General features: G+C 42.4%; 1 protein-coding gene across 20 annotated transcripts in view; it reads left to right on the forward strand.

The window, feature by feature from the left end:
- The window catches only part of ldb3a (LIM domain binding 3a), an 86394-nt gene extending 67385 nt beyond the window's left edge, over positions 1-19009 (forward strand). For 13 of the 20 annotated variants that reach the window (XM_087278582.1, XM_087278592.1, XM_087278596.1 and 10 more), the window contains 7 exons: positions 2231-2287; positions 4726-4988; positions 5069-5432; positions 7432-7612; positions 7717-7837; positions 16144-16259; positions 16348-17042. In XM_087278582.1, the coding sequence (XP_087134708.1) occupies positions 2231-2287; positions 4726-4988; positions 5069-5432; positions 7432-7612; positions 7717-7837; positions 16144-16259; positions 16348-16437 (1192 nt within the window). In that variant the 3' untranslated portion in view covers positions 16438-17042. 20 annotated transcript variants of the gene reach the window in all.
- The last annotated feature ends 592 nt before the right edge of the window (positions 19010-19601 follow it).

The following is a 19601-nucleotide window of genomic DNA, read 5'->3' on the forward strand; positions in this document are numbered from 1 at the left end:
TAAACTATGTTAAAACAGAGAGCCTCTGTTGATTCTGGAGACTCAAACAAAGCCAATCCACCAGTGAGTCTTGTTATTAATATAGCAATTGTTGCCTTTAATTTTCTAATATAATTTTCTTTATTTGAACCAGGTTTCTTGATGCAGCTGCTGGCACGTCATGATTTTGTAAACTACAATGTGATCCTGGATTAGCATCTATGTTGATCCTGGAATTTTTGTTTGAAAATGTAATTTATATCTCGAAACACAACCATATCTGTAAATTTTTACCAGAATCAGATTAGAATAATAGTTGGATAACAATTATGTTGAAGTGCATAAACCTAACCGTATAAGCCTAATCTTAAATGGTAAATGTATCCCTTAATTCTGATTGGATGATTGGAATGTTGTTCCAGGATCAAGATGTTGATCCACACTCTCAAAAATAAAGGTACACGATCTGTCACCGGGGTGGTACCTTTTCAAAATGTACAAATTTGTACCTAAAAGATCAATATTAATACCTCAAAGGTATATATTAGTACCTAAAAAGTACAAAAGTGTTCCTCTTAAAATTTGCAGGTACTATTATATATTTTTAAAGTACTAATATGGCCCCTTAAGTACAAATGTGTACCTTTTGCAAAGGTACCACCCCAGTGACAGCTCACATATCTTTATTTCTGAGAGTGCAGGAACATATCCTACTTGGTAAAATCAGGTTGGTGGCAGCTGCCACTTCCTTTGATGTTACTTATTATAATAATAATCTTCCCCCAAAGGAAGCAAGAAACTCACATTTAATTTAATTCATGAATCATTTGGCAGGTTACTTGTTTGTTTTCAACTGCTACTTTAAAGTGGGAAAAACAATGACATTGTTCAAAACAGGACTTGATCCAAATAAAAATCTTCCAAGGTTTCATTGAAGACTTTTTTGAGCTCAACTTCACAACAAGAACTTATATTGTATAATGTTACATTGACAATAACAGTAAGTTGCAGGTGTTTCTGAAACCTAAGGTGAAGTAATTTAATACGTTTCCTCTGAGGTTTGAGCATTAATTTAGTTTTCAGTTTTTTATTCTTCCTTAAAATAAATAGGTGCTACATCAGTACTTCTACTGTAGTCGCACCCCTAAACATGCCTAAACAAGTCTCTTACATCGATTCCCAGTCAGTACAAATTCATATGTTTAATATGTGATGGTAATAAAAAAATTGATTTTCTAGCTGTTTCTAGATTTGTTTCTAGTAATGTAATGGTATCTTTTATAGGTCAAAGACAAGATTTAAAAGTGAATTTGGTGCACAGTAAAGTACAGGCCTGCACTGCTATCCATAGGGTCTTTTAATATGTCATCAGACATATACAATATGAATAAATAAACATGACATCCTATAATGTAAAGAATAAAAACACTATATATTACACTTTTATTGGTTTGGTCCTTAGGACATTTTTCACCTTTCAGCCCTTATATCTAGTTACACGTCCAATATTTCCACCCTAAGTGTGAGTTTCCATATCTGGGTATTGAAACCCATGTCAACAAATGTTTATTGTTTTTAAGACAGAGACTGTCTTCTCTTTGCATGTCTACATTGATTATCTGAGCAAGCTGTTCATTAGATTAGATTGCTGCATGCAGACTAAAGTGAACTTCATAGTTTCAGCTGATCTAAACTCTGTCAAATAATCACAGAAGTCTCCAGTAATTAATAGAAGCCATAGTCATATTAACTGTGAATTCAGATTTAGCTGACCTACTTCAGACTAAATGACCTGGATAATATTAAGCCAATATGGTCAGGTTCTTTCTGTCAGGAAATTTCAATGTGACATGCATATATTGTGTGTTTTATTGTGTTCTCTTTTACTATTCACTGAAATATAATATGTTATTGTGTTTTTATATTGTTGTTTTTTTTGCTCTGAAAGTTCATGCTTATTTGTTTTGTTTGTGTTTGTACTGTATGTGTTCAGCTGGTTGGATGATTTGTTTGTGTTGTATATATCGCCATAGCTACTGTGCTGAATTCACGTCTTACAAGTTCTTTAAAGGGTCATTCCTATTTAATTTATAAGTATTTGATATGTAAAACAAAAGTACCTGATCCTGTTTATATTTTGGGTTCAGTTTCACAGCTGTACAACTATGAGTGCACGTGGCCTCTCGGGTTTATTATATGATTGGTAGTTTTGACTGTTCACTGTTTTTGTCTTTGTTGCTGTATACTATAGCTACAGCTTGCAGACCTCTATGGGCTACACTTCCCAGTACAAAACCTCCATCTCAAGGTATGGTCAAGCTTTCTTCTCAAACAATAATATGTTTACACTTGCAGCTTTTGTCATCTTTTTAACTGCTCAATATTTGTGAATGGTTTTTTATGCTTCTATATTAGAGATATGTTACCTTTAGCAACTATATAAATAAACACTACAATTAAAAAGTTTGGGGTCAGTAAGGTATGTACACTCCAGAACAAAATCTTAAGATCGGGGAAAACATTACAGTTATTCACATTTTACATATGTAGATCATAATCTAATTGTAAGAACTACTTTAAAATAGCTAAAGAAGATGCTGGTGCAAAAGCCAAAAAACTGAAAATAGGCAATTTATTAAGGCATTTAAATTCAAATAGGCTCAAATCGGCTGATCAAAGGTATAAAAAAACCGCGATAATAAAACTCAAATTGTCAAAAGTGACTCAGTAGTGTGAAGTTCCTCCCTTCTTGTTGATCACTTCAAACACTCATTTCGGCATGCTTGATACAAGTGTTTCCAGAAGGCTGGTGGTAATTTTGCTCTATGTGGTCAAGATGGCTTCAGGAAGGTCACCCACGGTCTGGAACTGACTTTTTTTTTGGCCATTTTTCAAACTTCCTTTGCCATCCACCCCCAAATGTTCTCAATGGGATTTAAATCAGGAAAGCATGCAGGATAAGCGTTTTGTCAGGCAGGCGTTGTGAATTGCAGTGTTGTCTTGTTGAAAGATCCAGTCATTACAGCACAGACGAGGGCCCTCAGTCAAGAGGGATGTCTGCTGCAACATGTCTACATAACCAGCAGCAGTTTGTCACCTCTGCACAACCTGAAGATTAATTTTACCATTGAAGGAAAACGCACCGCAGATCATGATGAAGCCTCCACGCTGTGCCGTCTAAAAAACATCTCCTGTGGAATCTCCATGTTGTGCCAGTAGTGTTGGAAGCCATCAGGACTGTCCAGGTTAAAGTTGTTTTTGTCAGAGAACAAAACTTTCCTCCACTTTTCAATGTCCCATGTTTGGTGCTCCCTTGTAAATTTCAAATGGGCAAGTTTGTGGTGTGGGCGAAGACGTGGCCTTTGAAGACATTTTTGTTCTTTGAGCCCTTCTCTCGACAATGTTGTCTCATGGTTATTGGGCTGCAGTCAGCATCAGTAAGGGCCTTAATTTGGGTTGAGGATATGCCTCTGTCTTCTCGGACATCCTCCGGCTCAGTGCAGGGGAATTTTTTTTGGATCTACCACTTGACTTTTTTGTCCCATAACGCTTAGGATCTTTTAAGAAATTTAAAATGACTGTGTTACTGCATCCAACTTCGGCAGCAATGATTCGTTGTAAAAGCCCTTGCTTGAGCAGCTCAACAATCCTGCCACGTTCAAAACGAGAAAGCCTTTTTGCCTTTGCCATCTAGAGATCTTGAGAGTGTTACAGGCTGAAGGAAAACTAAAGCAAAGCCAGTTTTGTAAAGAATTAAACTTTTTAAGCATCTGGTCCTATACTTTTGATCAGCTGATTTGAGTCTGTTTTAATACAATTTTCATTTAATTGCCTATTCTCTGTTTTTTATGTGTTGCACCTTTGTCTTCATTTGCAATTTCAAAGCAGTACTTACAAACTGGTTACGATACACCAGTGCAAATTGTGGATACTTGAAATGTTTCCCCGGGTCTTAAGATTTTGTTCATGAGTGTATCGTATGTAAGGTATGTTTTTGAGGAATTCTGTTCAATATCCTGAAAAAAACGTAGGGCTCTTCCTGAAAAAAGCTGTAAACACATGTTTTTGTCAAATTTAAATACGTTTCATGCATCCTCGCTCTAAATCCCATAAAAATTTATCCAAAAATACTTTAGAATTATTACAAATAATAATAATTCAATCATATAAAATAATCTCACTGACAAAAATATTAACATTGATGGGTTATGTTTGTGAATATGTATGACTTTTCATAAAATAACAATAACATAGTTAACATGAAAAGTTAATTTGCAAGAACAGATGGACAAATTTTTGATTCACTGATATTAAAATGACATGAAACAAAAACTCTTATTTTATGGAATTATACAGAGTTTTTACAGAATTATTTTTACAGTGTAACACAACATTAATTAATTTTAAAACCTATGAGCTCAACACATGAAAGGTTATCTGTTTTTTGACCTTGCTCATTTATGGCATCTTTACCCAAAGTTTCCCTGCAACATTGCTCATAAAGTTGCCCTGTGGATCACCAGCATAAGGTATTTAAATGAATAGTTTAAATAAGCAAGACATTCATAATGTGTACTGTTGCTCTAGGAGTTACTCTAGGTTGGGAACCATTATGTTAATATGAAAATATTACCATGGAAAGGGAAAAATTATGTTCTGTATAAACAAATTGGATGAAAGTGTAAGATGCAGGAGAATCTTCTCTGAACTGAAATGTCACAGAGTCTCTGTTCTGTTTTTCTGTAGTTCTTACAGCCAGCCTCCGCCTATGCAGCAGCCTCCGCTCATGCAGCAGCCTCCACTCATGCAGCAGCCTCCACTCATGCAGCAGCCTCCACCAATGCACCAGCATCCACCCATGCACCAACCTCCACCCATGCAGCAACCTCCACTTATGCAGCAGCCTCCACCCATGCAGCACAGCTCCATCCAGATCCCTGTAGGTCCACCACCACCCAAAGTGGTCAGCACAGCCACCATTATGCCTGCTTCCTACCCAGCTGGTCCAGGTAACCATTCCACATTGTATGGTGTAAAACTCATGTGCATGGGTCTATACATTCAGTGCTAATTCATGGACCTCTTTTAGCACCAGCTTCTCCAATGGTGCACAAGCCTGCCCCACCTCCACCTGCTCCTCCAGCAGCTCCAGCATCGTCTTCCAACAGGCCTCCCTGGGTTACTGATGATAACTTTGCTCAGAAATTTGACCCCAGCAAACCCACCCCCAACACGAATATCAAAGTGCAGCCTCTTCCCCAGGCGGCTCCACCACCACCATCTATTATCTCTAACCCGGTTCCTGCAGCACCAAGTCCTGCATTTAACCCCGCCCCTCCTCCCTTCAACCCTGCCCCCTTCCCACCGGTGGCTCGTGGAGTTGCTCAAAGGGCGGAGCGGTTTGCAGCCAGCAACAGGACACCTCTGTGTGCTACCTGCAACAATATCATCAGGTATTTACAATCATAAGACTTCATTTTTCACTTTGCTAGTATTAGTTTCTTTTTTTTTTTGTTCTTAAATTAAAGCAACTTTTTTACTGAAAAAAACTGTATTATATCTAGCACGTTTTCTGTTTTGTAGCAAGCAGATCTTGTCATAATAAGCAATATTTCCTGCATGCAAGGATTGCTAGTCTCATTCTCTCACTCGCTTTATCCTAAAGCCACTACTGTATGCTTAGTGTTGGGCCGGCGGTGTGAAGGAATTACACTTATGACTAAGCCATACTTACATGCTATTTCAGACTGAGTATTCAGAGTGTCATGGTAAACAATATAGGGAGCCCGTCACAGGTTGTCATTTTTCAAAAATACCCCAATGTAAATATAAAAACAACTTCAGCTCTGTAAAGCAGGCTAGACAGAATAGAGCGTTATACTTATGTTTTGATATTAAATAAAAAAAAATCTACATTATCAATGCTGTAAAAAATTCTTTATGAAATTGAAATCAGTCACATCAATCTTTTGCCGGAAGATTTCAGTGGCTAAACAACTCTTCCGTGCATATAACCCATTCGTAAAACAAAAAAGTCAACATCAACTTTGCATGACTAAAATAGTTTTAAAACTGAACATTGCCTGTTTAAAAGAAATACTTCAGCCATGGTCCTCCTACCTCCAGCATGCAAAAGTAACTCCAATATTGATTCAGGATTTTATAAAGTTTCAATTCAGCGTTTATTTTTTTTATTTATTTTATTTTTTTTACTGCTGTCACTTTCTAGTGTGCAAATGAGGTATCTGCCTGAACAGGGGGGCACAGATGTACAAATCTACATTTGTTGACAGAAAGTTTGGGCTAGTTATCAGAATTATAGGAATTATCGGCCTGATAAATTTGAGTTGAATGAACAAATGTTTCATGCCTTACCTGAAATATAAAAATACATATAAATACATTTAGGTCATTCACTTTAATTATTACTATTGAAATGTGAAGAGACTTTCGATCAGCACAACAAAAATTGTTTCAACAATCACCTACTGCACCTTTTAAACAAGTAGTTTTATCTTAGTTAATGGTTAAATTAACAATATTTATTTATTTATTCATTTAAAATAAAATTATAAAACTTTTTAAAATAATTTTTTCAAGCCTTAATAATTAATGAACAACTAAAATAAATAATGTAATTCATTCATTCATTTTCTTTTTGGCTTAGTCCTTTTATCAATCTGGGGTTACCACACCGGAATGAACCACCAACTTATCCAGCATATATTTTACGCAGCGGATGCCCTTCCAGCTGCACTGGGAAACACCCATACACACTCATTTACACACATACACTACGGACAATTTAGCCTACCCAATTCACCTGTACCGCATGTCTTTGGACTGTGGGGGAAACCGGAGCACCCGGAGGAAACCCACGCGAACACGAGGAGAATATGCAAACTCCACACAGAAACGGCAACTATAATATAATAAAGCAACTTTCAAAATGTAAAAAATGTGTTAAAGCAAAAGCTTGAGATTTATTATGTTACAATTAAACAAAGCAAAGAAAAATTGAGGAAAATTTTGTCAGTCAAGTATTTTTGTTTTTCTGTAGTGGCTTATATAATGGAAATTGTGTCAAAAAGGTTTACAAAACTGCTTTGATCATAAGTCATGTTTAAAGTTTCTCCAATGAGAAACAATATAATGAAATGAGCTGCTGCACATGTTGTTTATGTGGTGCATTTACAGTATTGTCAGCCCAACTGGGCTTTTATGCATTTTATGCTATTACGCTAATATTACGTTTAGTAAAACCAGCTCATCGTTAGTTGTGAAATATGACTGAGCAAGACCAACAATATGTTCATTTAATTTTTTTTTAAATCAGTAATTCATTAACAAATGTTAATTAAGGTACATAATTGAATATATGATGGGAAATATCAATAACTTTAGTGCTTCTAAAAACTTAAATCTTTTACAAGTGTGTTTTTGACTTCCCAGGGGACCATTCCTGGTGGCATTGGGTCGTTCCTGGCATCCAGAGGAGTTCAACTGCCATTACTGCCACACATCTCTGGCTGATGTCAGTTTTGTGGAGGAGCAGAATAATGTTTACTGTGAGAACTGCTATGAAGAGTTCTTCGCACCTACCTGTGCCCGCTGCAGCACCAAGATCATGGGAGTACGTCAGAGACCTATAAACATCACCTCACACACACACACACACAAATGTAAACACATTTCACAGTTACTGATGATTGGATCTGCTCAACATCTGCTCAACAGGAAGTGATGCATGCACTGCGGCAGACCTGGCACACCACATGCTTTGTGTGTGCGGCCTGTGGAAAGCCTTTTGGAAACAGCCTCTTCCATATGGAGGATGGTGAGCCGTACTGTGAGAAAGGTATGGGAGCCTCTGGCTATATCTAACATAAAATTGTATATAAGGTTAGTTTAGGGCTAAATCATTTTAGAAAATGACTAAATGACCAATATTAAGATTGCAATTGTGATTTAAAATGCAGTACATCTTCTGTTTTATTCAACAGATGATATAGTATCATAGTATGATAAGCATAGTATTAACGTGATGTGTTATTAATAACCTTATTTCTAAAATTAATATTTTATTTTTGGCCACGCAACATAAAAACATCATAATTGCTCTGCTTCAGTTTTAGTTTTATCAGTTATTTACCTAAATTAATTTGTAATAAAACAGGTTTACAGTTTTTTAGGTTAAGTTTTGCTATGGTTACACCTTCCGCCCACACTTCCTCTGAGTTTTGAGCCCTGAAAACAAAGCGTTTTGGAAATGCTGAAGAGACCATTTACATTTTAAAATGCTGTGTCACTGTGGATGGGGGAAAACTGAGACATCTGAAAATCTGATTGGGGCTTTTCTTGCACCCTTTTCTTTAAGTTCAGACTTCGCAAGTTTGATATGGAAAACAAACTCCCGAGGACACATCGGGTAAATCTTCATAGGAAACAGTGTAGGCTATTACATCATTCACATCACCCTGGCTATGTAGTTTTACTATTTTAACAATAAAATGAAAACATGATATGAGGAACGTTCAAGGTTACAGAAGTAACCCTTCGTTCCCCGAGGAGGGGAACTTCAGTTCTGTTAAGTGGATTTGATCTTTGTGAAAATCCACAAAATGGGAGGATTCGGATCAGAAGCCGCTTGTCTGAAAGAGTATTGAACGGGCCAATGAAAGCAATGAATTGGCAGCGTAAGCTTGCACAGGTGTGCTTCATAGCCAATTAACCCAGCATATAAGCACACCTGGAGCGAGCAAACGCCATCCTTTTAAGCTGAAGAGACTTTCAAACAGCTAAGGGACAGTCATTATGGCGACGGAGTATAGCACTTCCGTTCCCCTCCTCGGGGAACGAAGGGTTACTTCTGTAACCTCGAACGTTCCCCTTCGGTTGGGGAACTTCAGTGCTATTAAGTGGATTTGATCTTTGTGAAAATCCACGAAATGGGAGAACTATGGAAAGCGCCATAATGTCTGCACCTTACCAACGCCCCCGATGAGGGGATTGTCAAGCAAGCGTGACGCACCCACATCATGGGAGGCGCGGTCCTCCAACGTGTCCCTGGCCCTAATTTATCCTACTTCAACAGAAGTCTTACGGATTTAGATATATTTTTTGGGAAGTCGTGAGCATCTAGATAATTCTAGGAAAACACGACAGTACGTTGGGAAGCGTGCAATCCCGATAGGGAGGACGCTGCGGAGGCCATCCGTTACCCAAGGGGGGATAGATGGCAGAATTTACATATGGACTAGCCCTAAAAAGGGGAGTACGCATAGCAAAGAGTGGTTAGCGTAGAGGGAAGACACGGGTCCGCCCAGGGGGGGGGGAACTTAACCGTGGTGGAATGAGCATATGGGATCGCCTAGTGGGGATCACGCATAGCAGGCACCTATACCCAAAACGCGGGCTGACCAGCGGGCAGACCTACAACGTAGTGGGCCAGCAAGTGACTCCTCCGCTGAGTCAGTGCTGGGGGCCACGGAGGAATCTGCAGGGCTCACCTGACGGGGAACTTTACTGACAGATAAAAAGGCGCACGTACCTCCGTGTTAGGGAGAATGGCGCAGCAAGCGTGTTTCAACACCCTACCGAATTGTTTCCTCAATCACCAAGGGTTACCTAATACCCTTGAGGAAACCGGCTCCACTCGCAGATTGTAAAACCTTGTATATGTGTTGGGTGTCACCCAGCCCGCAGCTCTACAGATGTCTGTTAGAGAGGCGCCGCACAAGTGGAGTGCGCACGCGCTCTCGGGGGACGCAGCTCACCTCGGCTCTGATAGTGAAGAAGGCATCCACAAACTAGTGGGAGCTTATTTCGGTATGGCACTTCCCAGCTGCCGACCGCCATAACAGACGAAGAGCTGCTCAGATGATCTAAACTCTGAGTGCGGTCCGGATAATACGCAAAACATGAACTGGACAATAAAGAAGGGCTGGGTCTGCCTCCTCCGAGGGCAGCGCTTGCAGGCTCACTACCTAGTATTAAAACGGAGTGGTAGGAACCTTGGGCACATATCGCGGGCGGGGTCTCAGGACGTGAGAGTAAGCCAGCCCAATTACAGGCACGAGTCACTGACCGAAAAATGCCTCCGGGTCCCCGACCCTCTAATCGATATCAACGCGACCAGCAGAGCTGTCTTCAGGGACAGAAAGATACTGAGTCGAGGATCGAAAGGATCTGACGCGGCTTGTGTAGCGAGGGCGAGATCCTAATAGGGCATGAGAGGGGGCGGGGTGGATTAATTCGCTTAGCGCCCCTGAGGAACCGGATGATGAGGTTATGCGTTCCCACGGTGCTGCCAGCCACCGCGTCATGAGAGCGGAGATGGCAGCCACGTAACCTTGAGTGTGGAGGGCAACAGCCTGCTCTCCAGCTTCTCTCGGCGTAAAGAAAGCACAACGCTGATCTGGCAAATTACGGGGGTCTTCTCTGCGAGAGACACACCATTCAGTGAATAGACTCCACTTCAGGGCATAGGCGCGCTCGTGGAGGGGGCTCTAGCCCGAGTGACAGTATTAGCCACCGCAATCGGAGGTTACCTAAGTCTTCCTCGCGCTCCAAAGATCGGCGAGGGTTCCAGATGGTGCCCTGTCCCTGAGAGAGTAGGTGCTCTCTCGAAGGGACTGCCAGGGGGAGGGATCGCGAGGGAGAGCTCTGACATCCAGGTCCGGTTGAGCCAGAGGGGCGCAACCAGCAACCTGTTCCTTGTCCTCCCTGACCTTGCACAGTAACTGCGCGAGCAGGCTCACTGGGGGAAACGCGTATTTGCGCATGCCCCGAGGCCAGCTGTAAGCCAGTGCATCCGTGCCGAGAGCACTCGGTCAGGGAAAGAACAACTGGCAATGAGCGATCTCGGGGAAAGCAACAGATCGATCTGGGCCTCCCCGAATCGCGCCCATATCAGCTGAACAGACTCGGGGTGGAGTCTCCATTCTCCAGGACGTAAGGCTGCCGTGAGAGCGCATCGGCTGCACGGTTGAGCTTGCCTGAATATGAATGGCGTGCAGCGATTTCAGCCGCGGATGACTCCAGAGGAGCAGACGGCGGGCGAGCTGAGACATGCGGCGAGAGCGCATACCCCCCACACGGCTGATATACGCCGCCGCCGCCGTACTGTCCGTCCTGACCAGCACGTGTTGCCGCTCCAGCACCGGAAAAAAACGGTGGAAAGCGAGGAACACTGCCAACAGCTCCAGGCCATATGCAAATGCAACTGGGTACCGTCCACAGGTCCGCAGCCGCATGCCCGCAACGCACAGCCCCCCAGCCCGTGTTGGAAGTGTCTGTTGAAACGATAACAAGACTGGACGCCTGTCCTAGAGACACCCAGGCCTGTAGGAACGAGGGGTCGCTCCAAGGGCTGAGGGCGCGGCGACTCGGTGCAGTAACAGAGACTCGGTGTGCGCGCGCGTGCCATGCGCGTCTGGGGACTCGATCGTAAAGCCAGTGCTGAAGTGGTCACATATAGAGTAATCCGAGCAGCATGAAGCGGCTGCGGATGCCATATCCCCCAGGAGCCTCTGAAATAGTTTCAGAGGGACCACTATTTTACTGTCAAGCTCTCTCAGACAGTACAGCATCAGCTGAGCGCGCTCTCTGGAGAGGCGCGCTGCCATGGTGACCGAGTCCAGCTCCAGCCCGAGAGAAGAGATCCTCTGCACGGGGGCGAGTTTGCTCTTTTCTCGGTTGACCTGAAACCCCCACAGGTGGAAGTGCCAGAGCACTTTGTCTCTGTGCATAATCAATTGCTCCGAGAGAGGGCAAAAATCAGCCAGTCGTCAAGAAAATTGAGTATGCAGATGTCCGCGAGCCGAAGGGGCGCTAAGGCACCCTCGCGGGCTTGGTGAGGACCCGCGGAGACAGAGAGAGCCCGAAGAGGAGGACTTTGTATTGCCAAGCTCGACCTTCAAACGCAAACCGCAGAAACTGACGGTGGCGAGGAAGAGTGGAGACATGGAAATACGCGTCCATCAGGTCTAATGCTGCAGACCAACCCAGAGGATGAACTCACTGGAGGATGCGCTTCTGCGTGAGCATTCTGAACGGCAGCTTGTGCAGACATCGGTTCAAAACGCGCAGATCTAGGATTGGCCGTGACCCACCGCTCATTTTGGGCACGATGAAGTGTGGGCTGTAAAACCCGCTCTCCATCTCGGCTGGAGGGAGCGGCTCGATTGCATCCTTCGCCAGGAGGACAGCAATCTCCTCTCGCAAGACAGGGGTGGACAGGGGGCTGACCCTGGTGAATACACACCCGTGACTTGGGGGGGTCATTTCGCGAACTGAATCGCATAGCCGAGTCTGATTGTGCATATGAGCCACCGCGAAGAGCTGGCCCGCGCTAACCAGGCAGGCAGAGCTCTCGCTAATGGACTCATCGCTACAATCGCTGACGTACCAGCAGTGGGGCAGCGCGGAGTGGGTGTGCTGATCTGGGAAGCGCGCGGGTCCCACGGAAAAGCTGGAGGTGAGATATTTGCTCTCACTCCGCACCCGAGCTCCGGAGGGGAGGCTCGAGGGGTGGGAGAAAGGAGACCGTCCTCCCAGCGCTCGTGAGCCACTGGCGAAACGCACCGAATCTGCAAGCTAGAAGGCATAGCGTCCCAGACTGGCAGATTTCGGGCTGTCAAATCCGAGGAAGGGGAAAAGTGCTCTTTCATGATGTTTTCATGGCAGTAAAAAAGTGCCGTTGGAAATGGGGCCCCGCCCTCCAGCGGGGAAAGAGCAAGTTCCCTCTTCTCCAGATGGCCTGTCCCAGGGACGCTTCGCGTTCCGTTGCCGGACTTAGCGGCGTTCTGGGCAGGGGGGCTGCCTGCTTCCGAGGTGCCTGACGTGCTCGCTTCGCCAGAGGCGTGTGCGGGGGCGGAGCAGCTCTTGTAGGCGGGCGCCTTCGGCGAGGAGCAGGTATGAATGGCACGGCGGGCGGAGCGGGCTACAGACCGCCGATAAGACATCACCCACCAACTGCTCTCTCACCGCCTTGAATTCCTGGGTGAATTCACAGACAGTGTCGCCGAACATGGCTTGGGATATGGGGAAGTCAAGAAAGCGGACTTTGTCGACTTCGCGCATATCAGCCAGGGGTGGCGCTCCTGGATCACTAATGTGGACATTGTCCTCCCCAACGCACATGCAGCGGACTCAGTAGTCCGAAGAGCTAAGTCGGCGGCGGTGCGAAGCTCGTAAGCCTGGGTTGGACCCACCCTCGTGCAGCTCGGCCAGCGCCTACGCTTGGTAGCGCTGGTAGGTGGCTATTGCATGCAAGGCAGAAGCAGCCTGGCCCGCAGCTATGTAAGCTCTAGCTCCGAGGGAGGCAGATAACTTACAGGCTTTGGATGGGAGACGAGGCGGACCCCGCCAAGAAGAGGCGCCGCGTGGATTGACCGCCATCGCGCACTCAACCTGAGGAATCGCCACATACCCCCTGGCTGTTCCACCGTCAAGAGTGGTGAGGGTGGAGGGACACGCAGCACGAGCAGAAAAAAGTGCTTTTCAGGACCGCGTGAGCCTACTGTGCACCTCCGGGAAGAAGGGAACGCCCCTCTAGTCGGTCCGGCCGCGGAGCTGGGGGATAAACCATCTCCAACCCACGGCCAAAGCAGCCCGGGAAAGCAAGGCTAACATGTCCGTTTCAGGATCCGTAGTGACAGCGCTCACCAGCCCGAAGGGGGCGAGCGGGTCTGGATCATCATCGGACAAATGAAAGCCCACCCTCCGATGCCGCGGTGGACGTCTGGTCTCCGGTGTCATCGGGCGTAAGGGCTACCATCTGTTAGACGGATCGCTTCCCCCGCCCGAAGCTTGAATGGAGCGCTTAGAGGAGCGGGAGGTCCGCGGGCCCGTGGGCGACGGATTATCTCTCGCTGAAACCCTCAGATCTGCCCGAGTGCCCGCTGCAGAGCAGGGGACAACTGTGGTGGTTCGCCCTTTTGCAAAGGCTATTCGCGATCTTGCGCAACAGTCATGGCATTGCAATGACGACATGAACTGCCCGCGAGCAACGCATTAACATGCTGGACCCCCCAGGCATGTAACGCAGTGCCCGTGCCCATCATCCGAGGACAGGAAACCACCGCATCCAGAAACGCACAATCGGAGCGCCGTCCTGAAAAGGACGTGCTGCACGACTGTGTTGCTCTTTCTGTGAAGTTTGCAACTTTATACGCACCGCTCTGGAGGACCGTACCCAAAGAACGCCAGGCAAGGGAGAAACCCAGCTCGACCGTCTGCCACTGCGTGTACACACTCTGAACCGGGAGAATGCTCTCGTTCGCTCAGAATCGCTGGTCACAGCAGGAGGAACCCTCATCGACTCGATCAGAAAGTCTCTGAAGCGAAAATGATGGCGTTTGCTCGCTCCAGGTGTGCTTATATGCTGGGATAATTGGCTATGAAGCACACCTGTGCAAGCTTACGCTGCTAATTCATTGCTTTCATTGGCCCGTTCAATACTCTTTCAGAGCAAGCGGCTTCTGATCCGAATCCTCCCATTTCGTGGATTTTCACAAAGATCAAATCCACTTAATAGCACTGAAGTTCCCCAACCGAAGGGGAACTGCCTATTTTCATTCTGATATTAACTTAAGAGACACCAAAAATGTTAAGGCATAGTGTAGCTACATATTTACATGACTGTCATCTAGAGATCTGCGCGGGACTAAATTTTGAATCCCGCTCCCACCCGCACCCGCAAGGTTTTAGCCCGAACCCGACTGCTCCCGCTTATATTAAGAATTTATTGTCCCGCTGCCCGACCCGCCCCGTTTTCTGCCCGCCGCGCCCGATCTCGCTAAAGAGCGGGGGAGAACAAAACCGAAAATCCCCCAGCTATACAGTCCAGACAGCCAAGCTGTCTGTATAAACACACACACACACACAGCACCAAGCACACACACAATGACAAATCTCTCTCTCTCTCATACGCCTAACACACACACAAGCACCAAGCAGACACACAGGCGTTTGCTGTTATATCAACTCAAAGGCTTGTAATACCATGTATTAAGTACCAATGTAATACCAAAAGGTTTTATATAAAGGTATATAAATACTGAGTCGCGCCATTTTAAATATTAACATATTTACAGTTGGTGATGCAGTGGCGCAGTAGGTAGTGCTGCCGCCTCACAGAAAGAAGGTCGCTGGGTCGCTGGTTCGAGCCTCGGCTTAGTTGGCGTTTCTGTGTGGAGTTTGCATGTTCTCCCTGCATTCGCGTGGGTTTCCTCCGGGCTCTCGGTTTCCCCCAAAGACATGCGGTACAGGTGAATTGGGTAGGCTAAATTGTCCATAGTGTATGAGTGTGTGTGAATGTGTGTGTGGATGTTTTCCAGAGATGGGTTGCGGCTGGAAGGGCATCCGCTGCATAAAAACTTGCTGGATAAGTTGGCGGTTCATTCCGCTGTGGTGACCCCTGATTAAAAAAGGGACTAAGCCGACAAGAAAATGAATGAATGAATATTTACAGTTGGAAATTCACAAATTATTTTCATGGAATATGATTTTTTACTTAAAAGTCTAATAATTTTTGACATAAAACCTCAAAACATTTTGCAATTCTGACTGTGCCTCACACAGGTGAGTGGGCTTGACAAACCACCTGTAGAAAACACACTCTTTAATTTCTGGAAATTTTCCAGACCCTTGCACCAGTTTGCTCATTTGCACCAGACTCTTTCTTAAAATCACTCAATATCGCCTAACTAACACATAGTACATTTCTGAGTGTGCTCCACAGAGGTGAGTGGGCTTGACAAACCACTAATAAGACTACAAGACTATAAGTTTTGTTGTCCAGGGTCACATATATTATATTATATTATATTATATTATATTATATTATATTATATTATATTATATTATATTATATTATATTAAATTATATTATATTATATTATATTATATTATATTATATTATATTATATTATATTATATTATATTACAATATATATCCATATGATATGATCCATAACCTGATGCTTTTTCTGCAGACTGCTTTACTGTTGCATGTCATGCGTCCACAGTGTAACTGAAGCATTTGCTGTTTAAAAATCATGTTTTGTAAAAGGAAAATATTAGTGCAAATAATTATTTAGCTCTACTTTGGGGCATGCAAGTCTTCATGGATTATTACATGTTTACTATTTCTGTCACCAGATTATATTGCACTCTTTAGTACAAAGTGCCATGGCTGTGACTTCCCTGTTGAAGCAGGAGACAAATTTATCGAAGCTCTTGGCCACACATGGCACGATACCTGCTTTGTTTGTGCGGTAGGTTCAAAAATAAGTTCTCTCCTATGGTTTATAAATCCTTCCATAAACACTGTCCTCAGCTACATATTTCTGTCTGCACATACAGGTCTGCCACGTCAACCTGGAAGGACAACCGTTCTACTCCAAGAAGGATAAGCCTTTATGCAAGAAGCATGCACATGCCATCAATGTGTAGCTGCTTCAAAAGCACAACTAAATCTGTCAGAGAAGTTGCTAAATGCAATTGATTTAAAATTTGCATTCGCGTTTTTTGGCGAAACATCAGTGCCAATTAAAATGAGAGTGAAAGTCATATAAAAATAAATACAGTATATAATTGGTTAAACAGCATATTAGTATGTGGATGAATGGATGATACATAAAGTAAGTGTTGTGACATTTTTAATCGGAATCCAATACAGTGCTGCAGTCGGTGATGTCAGAACCCTGAAGACTAATTCATCTTTGAGATTGGCGGTGAATTATGGGGCTTTCAAGTCATGAGGAAAAACAGATTGTTGGTAAACATAAGTTACTACCTAATATCAACATTGTCGCTCATTTCGCAGCAGCATGAAGCCGTTTAAACCACACACTAGAGTGTTCTTGTAATACTATACCACTTAAAGATTTATGATAACAAGTAGTATGATAATACATGCAGTATTGTGTTGATTCATAATTCAAATTTCTAGAAATCTATAGATGTAAATGAGACTGAATGTCTGCAGAATACTTTATATAGTATTTTTTAACGTGTTGTTTGTACCAGCATCTGATAAATAAAGCTTAAAGAATGCTCATATATAATATCATAAATATTTATATAGATAATAAAATATAATAATTACAATCGTATATTAAAAAATAAATAAATGCAGAAATAAAAAATGCTGGAAAAAGAAATATGCTTGCTTTTAAATGGGAAAATAAAACCCTTAGTTGGTGGCAAGTCTAAATGATTTAGTCACTGAATTGTTCATTCAAATGATTCATTCAAAACTGTTGTTTCATTCAGGAATGAACCAATTGAATGAATGAATTAATGAATTAAACAACTGATTTATTGTGTTATTTACTCACTGGAATTATTTGAATATACAAGACACTGCTGTATATGTTGTTTAGTGAAAAACAACAGCTCTGCTTGTTTTCATTTGCAAAATAGAGCGAAAACAATGTTGTGTCTAAAATGGCGTTTTATATATTACTTTGCTTTTTGAGCAGTTGTTTAAAATCATATATATATATACATTAGATGTCGCCTTCCCTGCTGTTGTCTATTAGAAGGAATGCGTCAATAGAGCCACCATTTTAGTACAGGGTAGCGCTCCTTTGAAATGAATGCAGGACCAAGGTGCAGTGGAGGACTGTGGACATTCAGAGCAAGAGATATACACATATATCTATGATCAGGAGTTTTGCCGGTGGTCAGTGTGTAGACATTTTTTTCAATTACGAAAAATGATAATTTTACATCACTTTTCTACATGGATGGATGTGACCGCACGGCATTGCCGACAAAGAGTATGTGTTTGTGTGCATGGAAATGCATCATCCTGTTTAATTTGATCTAATCCATGTCCTGAAACACACCCCCTCTCCTGCTTTCACTTCTAATTCTGACAGAGGGAGCGATTCGTTTGTGAATGAATCTCCGTTAAGTATGACTCGTTCACTTAGCTGACTATAATACAAATTTCTGGCTCCGCAGCATCTTGTTGTTATATTTCATAACATTGATTGCTTATTTTATTTAAAAAAAACTAGCATAAGCCTGGTATTTAGTGTGAGTTGGTGCTACTTTGCCTTACGGTGAATGCAGTAGATGACTGTATTATCATCAATAACATTACTAGTTTAGCACAAAAGTTCATAACATACAAAAACATAAAAAAAGAAATCTTACCTATGAAATGGTCTGCCTTTGTGCTTTGTTTTCTTTGTTTGCTTGTTACTACATCCGTACACCGCGCGAAAGTCCAGCATCTTCACGTAGTAACACTGGCTTGACTAGTGCAGTTGATTGACTTTTGTCCTAGGAGCACTGTACAAATGTGGCGGCACTATTGACACATGCTCAGGGTCTCTATGTGATATCTAGTGTATATGTCTATGGGATAAAATGAGTTATATTTGCATTTGCGCTGATATTCATGCTTATAAAAATGATTCATTTTTAGCCCATTTCTTGAATTTATAAAACTCTGACTGGATAGTGCATGTACTAAAGTATGCGTTTCACATACAATAACAGGAGAACAATGACTTACAAAATGAACTGAAATCAGAAGTGCTAAGTCATGATTTGCTACAAAAATATTTATTAAAAAAAAAAAAAACTTAGAGGCATCCCCAGTATTTTTAAACTTCCTTACTACAATACAATACTTTATATAATTTTACCTCACATAACATAACAAATTTTGCTAATGAATTTGTCTCTCATGTTAGAAAAAGTGTAATATGTGAGATTTGGTGCTCGTGCCTGTTTCTATTGTGGAAAGTGACAGTTTATTCTTCCGGGATTTGACATCTTGACTGCAGCATTCTGTATTTTAGAGCGTTATTATTATATCCCTGATTACACTGACATACATGCACCCGTTTGCCTGACATAATCTAACATATAACACTATTTTTTCTTGTGCATTTATACAACATATTATGATATTAAAGACTGATAGATTTAAAGGAGAAATGAATAAGTTATACATGAATGTTGGAGATTATCTGAATAAAACCTATGCATTTTATTAAGCCTTAAACTCTATAGTACACCTAAATGTGTTTTAATTGCATTACTATATGTTTTCTGAACAATAATGAGGCCTGTTGATCCCTGAATTGGAAATCAATCACAAAAAGTTGTTAAATGAATGGAGAACATATGTTGATGTAGTCTTTTTGGTGCTGAATGTGTGTTTTATGTGTAACTATTTTGTCTTTTTTTGTTTCAAGTTTTTAAAAAAATTCTTTTTTTGAGTGAAACCAAGTGAGCTAATCCACGATGTTAGCATTAGCATTGTCATTGTTTTCATAACTTTTTCATAACAATTTTAAGAATAGGTTACACAGAATGTGTGTTTCCCTCACAAATCAGCCATTAATGTTGTGCATTGTCACATATAATGTTGTTTTGTTTTGTTATTTATTTTGTGAAAACCTCAGTATTTAAAAAATCTTTGCAAACACTGTTCTGAATTTGCATCGATAATTTATTTGTTTTTCTTTGCCAGGAATGTGGGGTTAATTTCATTGAATTTAATAAATCATTAAAAGACAGACCCACATACCCCAAGCATTGAAGTTGCATATTTATTACAGTTCTTAAAATTAATAACAAACACGTCACCTGAG

The sequence above is a fragment of the Danio rerio genome, chromosome 13 (genome assembly GCF_052040795.2).
Source record: "Danio rerio strain M-AB ecotype USA chromosome 13, GRCz13ab, whole genome shotgun sequence".
Classification (NCBI taxonomy): domain Eukaryota; kingdom Metazoa; phylum Chordata; class Actinopteri; order Cypriniformes; family Danionidae; genus Danio; species Danio rerio.